The sequence below is a fragment of the Ornithodoros turicata genome, unplaced genomic scaffold (assembly GCF_037126465.1).
Source record: "Ornithodoros turicata isolate Travis unplaced genomic scaffold, ASM3712646v1 Chromosome16, whole genome shotgun sequence".
NCBI classification, from domain to species: Eukaryota; Metazoa; Arthropoda; class Arachnida; order Ixodida; family Argasidae; genus Ornithodoros; species Ornithodoros turicata.
Window position 1 is genome coordinate 812,982 of NW_026999320.1, and position 11,142 is coordinate 824,123.

Here is an 11,142-nt window from a genome sequence, read left to right on the forward strand (position 1 = left end):
AAGTCACTAGTCCCTTTCAATGACATTTAGAAGGTCACAAATGAACGTCCTTTCTTCTGGGGCAAAATTAATAAAAAGACTAGGACTGTTGACATCCAGCATGTCCACAACACAGGGCAACGATACAGGGTCCACAAAGCACTCGTTGATGTGAGGTGGGAAATTGCCATCCATCGTCAACACTTCTTTGCACAACAGCAATCACTTGCGGTCACTGTTCACTCTCACCACAATTATTCGACGAATAACGTAGTACTGTGCCGTGGCTGTCCTGACAACAGCAGAGTTGCTCTTCACAGCACGTGAATATGCCTCACTGTGGTAGACCTGGTCCTTATAAACAGCCCTAGTGTACTCATTTACAACATCTTGGCAAGTGCCATACATACTTGTTACTGCATGTTTTTCTGCCACTGTTAGTGTTGTTGCTTTTGCCTTGCCCAACAAACAGGTACTTCCAACATAAGCCACACTCTGCAGCCTCTTCTCCCCCAGCATGCTCTTACAAAATGCTGTAATATGAGTAGGTAGTGTATATACTGCGAGGAAGTGGTGTAGCTCCTGGGAGAGGACGACTCTTTCTACTATTTGTTGAGGCACTCCCTTTGATGCCTTCACGAGTTTCACGAGTGAACCATTTCCACCTTCGAAGACAAAGGCAGAATGCGCCCACAAAGGTCCCATTTGCCGAGCTGCTTTAGTGAGGTGAAGGAGTTGATGCATATTAAATTTCATGCAGTTGTCTCCATACAGGGAAGCTGCGCTTGATACAAACTGCATGAGAAGTTGCTCTGAAAAGTGGGACAAAGAAGCGGGTTACCATACAAGTAGCCTGTTTGGCAGAATCCCGACCTGGCCATGAATCTATCCTTAAATTAACAATAGCCTTACCAGCTCTGCACATCATTCGAGGTGTTATCCTTTCCGAGAGGAGGAGATGAAGTGCCTCAGAGAGCTTGGAAAAATGCCTCCAATACCTCTCTGGTAGGAGACCAAGGGTGCAGGGCAAGGCATAAAATAGCACCCAGAGGCGCCATTCACTCGCTTTCCAAAAGTTTCGCTCTGTGATGATCCTCGGGAGGCGTGTGAAGCAGTGAGGTGGCCTTATAAGAAGAAGCCGCTGGTTAACCTTGTTCACAACAACAGGACTGCCTGCGAAGAGAAGGAAGCTTTCATCCAAGATCAACTCCGCGTTTCTAAAACATTCCACAGCAGAATATTGCAGTACATTGGTGACACTGAAGCTAAAGGCGCCTTCCTTGCATTTCTCGGCACAAGAGCCATGTGACTGAAACAAGTTAATTAGATGAAAAAAGAATAACTAATTATTGACATTCCGTTTTTTTTTCTATAATCAAACTCAAACTCAATTATTGACAATATGTTTTTTGTTGAAGGTAGATGGTGAAGGCCCTCTTCCATGCAACAGGCGTACCGAAGCCATGGGATGCTTATTCCACAACTTAAAGTCTGCCTTTAAAGGTGTTATCGAATTAACGGGATGAGTTGACAGTGTCTGATCTACTGGGCAGAAAAACCAAATTGTACCGTACGCAAGAGCTCCCTCAGAATGATTTAGACTTCGAAATTTGAAGAACTGCCCAGAAAACCAGTGTGCTTCTCCAAACGCCATAAGGTTATTGATTGCACTATTCTATCGAAGTACCCACTGCAATGCTCACCGATATAAAATCGTTCCTCTGAGTGACAAGAACCAAACCAGAGTTCCGCGAACTGCCTGGCAACTCCTTGGAGAACACAGTGCATCTAGTCTACTGTGAATCCCCACACTGGGTCAAACCCATGCAAACCAAGAAGAGGTGAAGGTCCCTTGATGCCGTTAATGACTGTGTTGAGTTCAACAGCAAGGTTCGCATCCCTAATGGCACCACCTGGTGTCCTTTCTGGTCCCTGATCCTCATACAAGTACCTCATACTTCCTGCGAGGAAAATGATTATTGTAAAAATGTACATGACATATTGAGCGACAATTTTTTAGGTAAATATATTTATATTTGATTGAACTTATTGTTACATATATCTATATATGTATTTAATTCTATGTAATTTTATATAGCCATTATTCATATATTAAGCTGCAAACATTGAATTTATTTGTTTATTTAAATATTCTACTAAGACCTTGACGGTGTTGTCATAGGGGTAAAATAGATAAAAACTGTAGCGAAATTTATACTAACAGCACAACAGAGAGGAACACAATATGTGTGTATGCACTTGTATCAAAGGAAATAGGTAGCAAACTTCACAGCAGGTACAGTGGATCCATTTCCCATGGAGTTTGTACAGTTCTCATCGAAATTCTGCCAAATTTACTTTTGGTAATTGCCAATTTTGGAAATGTAATTGTACCATGCCGCAGTGCAGTCTACGGTAATATACAGAGCACCTACCTTGGCTATAAGTCCCCTTTGTGAGACACCATGGGCAACCAAAATACCCGTTGAAAAGAACGTAGTTCTGAACAGCTGCACGGGCTGGGGCATCCACACAGCAGCAGAGTGCATACACTTTCGACGTGTACGTGATACCACCACACACCCACTGAACTGGTTGCATCGAGTTGACCTCATCTACAAACTTGCTGAGCAACATACTCATTCTCGGATGAGACTTGCCAAACCACAACCCAGCAAGGATTGAACTCTTGAAACGTGACTGTGGAGGGAGCTCGTTAATAGTGAACTGGGTTGGCCAGATAGATGTTTTCGACGATTCATAAAGAGGGCTGCCATCGGTATTGAATGTGATTGTGAGGTCACTTTCATTCAAAGCTCCATATTGTCGCAGTTTGCGGTGGGCAGCTGCACTTGTGATGTCCGAGATGTCATCATTTGATTCAGTTAGTGATTCAGCTGCTAGTTTTTGTAAGTTGCCGAGTAAGTCACTCTTCAACAATTCAATGTGATGCTTGATCTGTTTCGCTATTTTCGTGATAACAAAAAAGCACCCAGCCGCTCTGAGTTGTCTCATAGTATATGTCACCATACAGACATTACAGTGGAGCTCTTCATTGAGGACTGTCTCACAACGTGAACAATAGTAATGATAGGTGACAAGACACTGTTTCTTTTTGGCCCACAATTTCCTGAAGAGATACAATGTTGGTGGCAAGACCGTAGAACCAAACATACTGTTAATCATGGTCAACAGGTCTTGCAAAGCAATCCAGGACAGACCATGGCCAACAACAAATGCCATTACCATTACGATAGCAGCCGCCACAGTCGTCTGCGAACCTGGAAGAGTAGAGTTGGAAAGTTCTGAATTGAGGTCCTCATGCAGATTATCATCGGTCGCTTCAAAGAACTGCGCAGATCCAGCGTGAGCGCTGTTTGGTGGGGCCATATCATCATTGTCATCACTGTCGCTTGACATCGACCAAACGTCTTCGTCTTCGGCGCAGGAGTTGACATCAGTGTCATCACCTGATATTTCAGTCTCTTGATCTGAAGCTTGTGCCGGACTCCTTGGATCTCCTTCGTCGAGACTGTCAATGTCAGAAACGACAAATGTACATGTGCTTGCTGGGTTCACCTGTTGTGATGTGTCACCTACAAGCTCACTACGATGTGTGATGTCACCGGAAACGTCGGAGCACAGGTAGTCTGTACCGGTCGTGATGGCTGAACGCGGTTCATCACACGAGGGGGAGATTTCTGTGTTGCCGTCATCCACCTGACTGTGTGGATCGATGTTCGCCGATTCCTGTGTTGGCACGAAACTAGTACTGGCGCACTCATCGTTGGATCCTCTCGCAGCTTCGCAAGGCTCTTCCAGCCCTCCATGTTCACTAGAGCCGCTACAATCGCCTTTGTTCTTGCTCTTTCGACGGTTGCACTTGGTTGCCTCGGAACCTTAAAATCTGCCCCCTTGTAGAGGTACTGCTTTAACCTCCGCTTTGGAGGCATACCTTTTGGTACGTAATATCGCTATACGACTGAAGAGAACGAAAAAAATACGTCACTAAATACGAGAAACTGAGAACTACTCATATCACAGCATCAACAGTTCGACAAAATTGTTCCGACTTCGCACGACTTGGAGATTGGCGCCTGTTGGCTCTCGGCTACCTTGTGAATTTTTTCTTCGAAATAATTGGTCAACGGAGTTAGAATTATTACTTCGTTTTTTTTATTTTTTAATAATAAGTCGTTTTATATTTTTTTGGGGGGTAGCAATTACACAATATTAAAGAAAGCTGAGACAGGAAAAACCATCCTCCGTTAGCAGTATTCTGCATCACTCTCTGGCAACGTTGATAGCATTGTGTTTTTTTTTTCATTGCCCGTAATGGATGGCAGGTGCGTCTTTGTCTGAATGTGCACATGTGTTGTGTCCCGTAGTTTGTGCTATTTTGTTTTTCCTACACCATTTACAAGGAACAATGTACGCTTATGTCCGGTACGTCGAAGACGACGTAAAGGGAATAATGCCTGTTTCCCTGATCAAAAGCTTCAACCCGCAAAGTTGTGACGTCTGTGACCGAAACATCAAGAAGGCTTTTTGGCAGTCCCAGTCTGGAGCTGTTAAGGGCTTCTACGACGCAAAAGTCTTGCTACTTGGAGGTAAGTACGCTCATTGACACACAAAAACTACGGTGATGCGAAACAGTTTTTGACGAGTGATATTTTCGGTGAAAGTGTAGTTTCGTTTGGTGCTTCGTTTGGGCGGGAAACCTAGATTCGTCTGGCTCCATCACCTCACGAGTAGGGCACAGTTAGAACAAGCTTGTGCTTTCCTGTGAGCGACGGTGTGCAAATTATCGTCGATTTTGAAGTTCTTGGTGATATCCTTCAGTTCGCTCTTGAGTTAGGCATCGTTCTGGCGGCTTTCATACATCGTATCAAAACTGCAGTCGATACGACATACCGGTCATGTTGCAGTATTCAGCAATCCCTATGAGAGTTATAAAATCCTGCTTTGTTGATCTCAAGTCGCGGTTGGATGTTCGTTTATGGGTTACTTTGAATTTGGATAGGTTAAGGCAACACAAAGGGAGTCAAATTTTGCATCTCCCAAGGCGGGCACATTCCGAAACTATAGACCATTTGTAGCCGGTGATTTTAGAGTATGCGCGTTTTGTTTTTCTCCTTGATATCACGGATTCGAAGAGATTTGTTGCTTAATTATCGCGGTAATAATGCTGGCTTGGCGTTAGCGATGGGCCAGGAGAAACGGACAAGAACAGGGGCTGTCTCTGACTTTCTTTCATTTGTTAATTTTTTGTTGGTGGTCCCGTCCACAGTTAGCACTCCTACACATTCTATATACCAAACATATGCAGCTAAGTTAAGTGCTCTAGAAGAGTACTGGCCTTCTTTCTGAGCTCTCATGCACTTTGCCCAAGCTGATAACACCTGGACTAGTCTTAAGCAATTACCTCATCTGTAATTGTGCGAAACTTTTCAATCCCGAAATTGGAACAGCTGTTTAAACGATAGTTAGAGCATAAAGGCATTTATAGCTCAGCACTCCCTGTGGCTGCCTCCTTGAAGCTGCTTGCTTATTTATGACGTGCTTGATGTTTGGTCACTCTTTGTTTGTTACAGAGTCCAAAGAGGCCCTCATAACGAACATGGTCAGCAGGCGTATGGCTATACCTGAAATATTTGAGCCCACAGATACGGACACGAGTGACGGTGCTGCGTCAGTTGTACGTTATGTTTTTATGTTTCTCTTTGAAATTGGCTACAAGACAAGATTAATGGTGAGGGTCGAGGCGGTAACCTAGCAGTCATATTAATGTGCAAATGAGATAGTTTTGGGGCTACCGGTTGGTATAAACTGTGTGTGTTTGCCTCGCTTTTGTTAATTTTGTGTTGAAGTGAAGGAAGCAGGGGCTTCTTACTCAATGCGTGTGAGGATACTTTGTGTACATTGCTTTGTCAAACTAAGTGCACCATAGAAAGAAGTAACATCTCGTTGAGTTTGAGGACACTTCTCTCTTCGTATTGTGTGTTCGTCAAACTCAAGGAAATCTTGCCTCTTTCAACAGTACACCAGCTCGCTCGCAACATTCTAATTTGCTCATTAAGTGCACTTCTTTTTTTACTATTTTTACTAATTCAGGTGAAGCCAAAAGGTCGTGAAAACGGTCAAGGCATGAAAATGGAAGCACGAAAGAAGCAAGCACCAAAGCCAGAAACACGCACATTTAGCATGAAGGAGGCCCATGGCAGCATGGCAAGCAAGCATATGGTTCTACCTGAAACAGTTGAACCTGCAGTTGCTGCCACAAATGATGAGGCTGCGTCAGCCGTATGTCATACATTTCAGTTTCTAACAAAACCAGACTAGTGGCGGGAATTGTGCTGCTTGTGTAAAAGCAACTCACATATCAAACAGGATGTTTGGGGGCTACCAATGGGTTAACTGTGTGCGGTTAACTGTGTGCGGTGGTCTCACTTTTGGTAATTTTGTTTTGAAATGGGGGAAACAAGGACTTTATGTACACTGCATGTGTCACATTGAATGCACTTCATTCTTACTATTGTAATCCAGGTGAGGTCAGGCGGTCCCAAAAATGACGCAGACAAGAAAATGGAAGCAGGAAAGGGACAAACAGAGAAACAAGGAAGACAGAGCAGAAAGGAGGTGCATGACAGTGAGACAGTGCCAAGAAAGAGGTTTCTGCTTGAAAGGGAGATGAAGCAAAAATTGGAAGAGGAAAACCAGAGCCTCAAAAAGGAGCTCACCGCAGAAAGGCAGCTTTGTAGGAAGCTACAAGAGGCGATGCTCGAAAAGCATGGTATATCTTCCCAATTTTTCTGCTTGCTCTACTTCTGCTCTGGTGGCAGGCATGCTTTGCAAAACCCTGGAAAATCTATGGCATGCTGGGTAACAGGTGCCTGGTTTTTTCATGTTGCTTGCTGTTTCACGTTTCGTAACGTGCCTGCCTGCGTTCTCAAAAATGAACTTCCTTGCACAGCACGCTCACAACCGTTGTCGTTGTGAATCATATCACTCCCTGACCTGATGTCTTGTGAACGGTAGGGTCTTCCCTTATTGTGGCAGACATTAATTATGTTCATGTCACAAAAAAAGGTGTATGCCCACTATTTTCAGCAAATCAAGCTACACAATGGTATCTTTCGCAACGGTTGGTTCCGTGCGTGCTATGCCATGCTATTCTGTTTTTAGGGTGTGCTTGTATGGTAGTGTTAATTTATTTGTATCCTTTGTGATTGTATCCTCTGGGATGATGTTCTTCCTTTCCTGCACTGCCTTACTTTCTTTTTCAAAGCTGCGATGAGGAATGCACTAAGCTCACCAGTCTTTACGCACGAAATGCTGCATGACCAACATGAATGTATGGTATGTATGGCTGTTCCCCCAAGGGCAAACTGCTCATATGGTGTCTGTAACATTGCAGGTTGAAGAGGCCACCACAGCTCCACGTAATATAACCACTCCAGAATCATCAGTTTTGTTGCCTTCGAGAGAGGACAGCAAGACGTCAAATGTAATAATTATTGCGCACTCTTTTTGTGTAAGCGATTGGTGTGTTACACAAACCATGATTTACTTTGTGCACCCTTGTTTTTGCACATAACATGCCTATGTGCTGGTAATAATATTACTGTGGATATCATCAGGTTGAGAAACCACCACAGTCTGCATGCTCCAGCGGATCCGTCAGCGTGACCATTGTGTCGACCGACTCAAACAACTTGCCAGATCCATACCCGGTCTCTGTGAGCATTGAGGAGTTCACACAACATTGACATTTCCTTTGATGCTTCAGTGGACGTCCTTTTTGACTGTGTCTATATTTCCTTTGTAGTTGGACGGTGATGCTCCTTCCAGTCCAGTAAAAAACTCTCTGGCAAATAGTAAACCCAGGAGCCCCAGTGTTCACGGCTCCCTGACCCCATGTGATGCTCCCACTAGCCCAACATGTGAATCCATGGCAGCATGTCCATCTAACGCATCAAGTGCCTCCAGTGTTCAGGGCTGCACAACCACGATGAACTTGAGCCTTGTCAACAAGGTAATGACGTTTCAAATGAACAACCGTGCTCGGAAAGAAATTTGAGTGAGGTAGCGAGGATATGCTGTTTATAGGAGATTAAGAAGTGTGCGGTGTGCATATGAGGGGGATTCTTGAAAAATATGTGAGATAAAAGACAGGAAATGCGCCGTGCATACTATGTTTATTTGGTAGCTCCTCTGCTTTCATGCATTCTGTTTATACCGTATGTATTCGATTCTACGGCGGGGGTGCTGCTTAGGTACCGAAGTGAGAGAAAAACTCGGACTCACCTGTGGTGGGGACTAGAACAACATTTATTTTGCGAACAGAATTCAAACGCTATCATCCTCCGAGCCGTCCGTGGCAAGTGTGTTTTGAGACTGTTACTTTCCTTGCAGCATTCTCTGTTTGCAACAGGTGCGTGGACATGTAATTCAGAGGGGAATATTGGGGAGCATGTTCTTGTGCTTTACACTCACTCTGTGTTTTAAATCTTGGAAGTTATTCTTGGCATGTCTGGCATGGTTTGACCTAACGCTACAATTGTCCAATCTGCAACAGACCTCGGGACGTTCCAACTCTAGGAACAGGATATCGCGACCATTCCTGGGAAGATCCCTCATTCAACGTGCCCCCACACGCCCTGACTTGGTATTGACTGGAGATGAGGTAGGACATGCTCCCTTACGACATCATTCATGGAACATGAAGAAATGCTCCTGCTTTGTTTGTATCTGTCCCTTCTATGTTTGTTCCAGCCTCAGAACATCAGTTTCTCTCATGAAGAAATGTTTTTAGGCTAGAATGCTCAGAATAGGACAAACACTAACAACACCTCAAATGAGCCAATAAATTGTAGATCAAAGAATGGTTGAAAAAGTTCTTATAATCACCCGAAATGGAGAGATACATCAAAATGAATCACTCGCGTGAGTTCCTGCAGCACTGAGAACGAATCAGAGCTGACACAATTGCTGAACAGTAGCGAGAGGAATTTAATGTGCTTGTGCAGCCTTGACATCTTGGTGTGACAACGTTGGTTCGAGCTCTGTGCAAAGTAAACTACCTGCCCTGCGACCTTGTTCCTTCTGTTTCTGGTCGACGATATATCTGTTCTATTTCATGCAACAGGTGACTCTTGAGGATTGCATAAATGTCAACAAGGAACATTTTGAATACCTGCTTGACACCCCTAAGGACTCTCTGTTCTGCCGCGACATGGTGAGAGCTCTATGGAGCGCAGAGCAGCTGGCAGAGAGAAGTCTAACAGGAGAAGCCTGCCGTCGGTTTCTAAAACAAGGCGCAGAGGGAAAGCGACGCCTCACCCCCAAAAAATTGGATGCCCTTGGAAGTGAGTTTCATAATCGTCTCGTAATTCGCTCCTGTACACGACTTGCGTATTAATTTTTAATTTTGTCATTGACAGGAACACACATGCACATCTTTATGGCTGCTCTTTTTATGTACATTAAATATTTCAGCAACATTGTCAGTCAGGTTACTGAGGTGATGAGATACACAACAGTGAACAGCTTCTTTTGCAAGCATTCATGGAACATATCAGAAGACAGAGTTTTTGCATTCCAATTTTCTTTCACATTTGTTTTATAAACCTTTAAGCTTAGATCTGGATCTTTATTTACAAATACCATATTTTTGATTGATTAAAAAGTTGTACAACTAAAATAGTATTCAGGTTAGGGAAGATTTTCGCTGGCCTTCTAAAGGCAATTTAATTTTTTTTGCTTACGACAAGTTTTTCGCTTTGCTTTTGACATATTCAACGTTAATATCACGTTTGCAGCAGAAAACAGTTTGGTACTGGCGTGATGAGACGGTAACGCATTTTGGACAAGTGCATGATGATGGAAATTGCCATCTGGCCATCACCACTTTTAGGGGTAAACCGAGGTGTGAAATCCACAATAGCAAATGATAAAATACTATGATCGCACTTTAATTACCTCTATATCCGTTCTGACAGGTGGAATATCTCCACGTGCTCCTTCTCTTCTCCTATCTCCTTCTGATTCACTGCTCCATTTGTGGCTCAATCAAATGGAGCCCTAGGGAGTGGGAGGGACAAATTGGAGTCTTCTTTGCTTTCGTCCATTCCGTTTTAGTTACACCCTCTGTTCTAGGAATGGAAATATGTGGTGAATTGAAAACATGTCTGACTGATCTGAGCAGGAAAAATGTCAACATAAGCTTCCCGAGCTAGAGTACAGTAGAAAATTTGCAAATACCTCACAAAGCCAGCAAAAAGTTATCTGCTAGTCAAATAATGTGCGTCCACCTAACTTTCTGTAAAGTATGTTATTGCTAGAACTTTTTTATTTATTATTATTTTTTTATTATATAACCACCCAGTATAACAGTTGCCATGGTATGTAGGATACCCTTGTATAACATTTGTTTTTGGTTCATTTCAGATGCCTACTGGGAGTACCTGAAAAGAAGAACGCCTTCAAGCGACTCAAAGGAGGAACGATTTAAGATGCTTCCTAGTTATGTTCGTAACCTGCTGTCTGACATCAACAGAAAAAAATAAAAAAACGGCCTGGAGACACAAACTGTTTGCATATCCTGGTACAGTATGTGACACAAGCATGGCCGCGCCGTCGGGCGGGGGGAGGCTTCCTCCTGGCTTGCAGAAACTTAGGGTTTCTGAGCCAGTGTAGCTGTGGGCACAGTTAACCCCAAACCCACCCCAAAGCACCCCAAACATTCTACCCTGCCTCCCTCCACCTAGAAAGAATCCTGATGGTACCCATGAGCGCAACACAACCATCAGGATTCAGGAGCACAGACATGGCTGCTTTGCATGCATTTCTTGCAGCTTACATACTGAATATACATTACATAAGTTAATGAGACTTCCACATACATGCAGTCGCAAGAGGTACACATACTGAACAGGTATACAGATCCGGTACAACACTACCAAGAGCAGGTATAAATGTGCTGGTATGCAGTTATGAAGATGACATACATGGTCCCAGAATACGATATGAAATGATACTGGAATTCTCATACTGGAAAATTATATTGGATTTTCTAGCAGGGTCGATGGTGGCACATTGGAGGAGGGCCATGCATTGGTTTACCGTAGCGCATTTTGCAATCTGGGCCGACTTCTTTGGCAT

General features: G+C 43.7%; 1 protein-coding gene, 1 long non-coding RNA gene and 1 pseudogene across 4 annotated transcripts; 2 read left to right on the forward strand and 1 right to left on the reverse strand.

Moving 5' to 3' along the window:
- Nucleotides 1–201: 201 nt before the first annotated feature.
- Nucleotides 202–1,881, reverse strand: LOC135372656 (uncharacterized; annotated as a pseudogene).
- A 2,625-nt stretch (nt 1,882–4,506) lies between these two features.
- LOC135372630 (uncharacterized) lies at nt 4,507–6,143 on the forward strand. The gene is made up of 3 exons (XR_010416038.1): nt 4,507–4,589; nt 5,574–5,677; nt 6,094–6,143. It is a non-coding gene; the product is annotated as an uncharacterized LOC135372630 (long non-coding RNA).
- Nucleotides 6,144–6,195: 52 nt separating this feature from the next.
- LOC135372647 (uncharacterized) lies at nt 6,196–10,563 on the forward strand. 3 transcript variants are annotated; one of them, XM_064606152.1, is made up of 8 exons: nt 6,196–6,282; nt 6,526–6,772; nt 7,397–7,486; nt 7,620–7,718; nt 7,808–8,014; nt 8,558–8,665; nt 9,128–9,347; nt 10,429–10,563. In XM_064606152.1, exons 2-8 carry the CDS (start codon nt 6,770–6,772, stop codon nt 10,545–10,547), a joined length of 846 nt encoding a protein of 281 aa, XP_064462222.1. In that variant the 5' UTR covers nt 6,196–6,282; nt 6,526–6,769; the 3' UTR covers nt 10,548–10,563. The 3 variants fall into 3 exon arrangements, with proteins under 3 accessions (XP_064462222.1, XP_064462221.1, XP_064462220.1); XM_064606151.1 differs by lacking the exons at nt 6,196–6,282; nt 6,526–6,772 and adding an exon at nt 7,260–7,338; XM_064606150.1 differs by lacking the exons at nt 6,196–6,282; nt 6,526–6,772 and having other exon boundaries at nt 7,261–7,486.
- The last annotated feature ends 579 nt before the right edge of the window (nt 10,564–11,142 follow it).

What these genes read in the sequence shown, in the direction of transcription:
- LOC135372647 (XM_064606150.1), top strand. Translation starts at nt 7,319, where the DNA reads ATGACCAACATGAATGTATGGTATGTATGGCTGTTCCCCCAAGGGCAA. An exon ending in TGGTATTGACTGGAGATGAG is followed by an intron (nt 8,666 to 9,127) that starts GTAGGACATGCT and finishes TTCATGCAACAG; the next exon opens with GTGACTCTTGAGGATTGCAT. An exon ending in AAAATTGGATGCCCTTGGAA is followed by an intron (nt 9,348 to 10,428) that starts GTGAGTTTCATA and finishes GGTTCATTTCAG; the next exon opens with ATGCCTACTGGGAGTACCTG.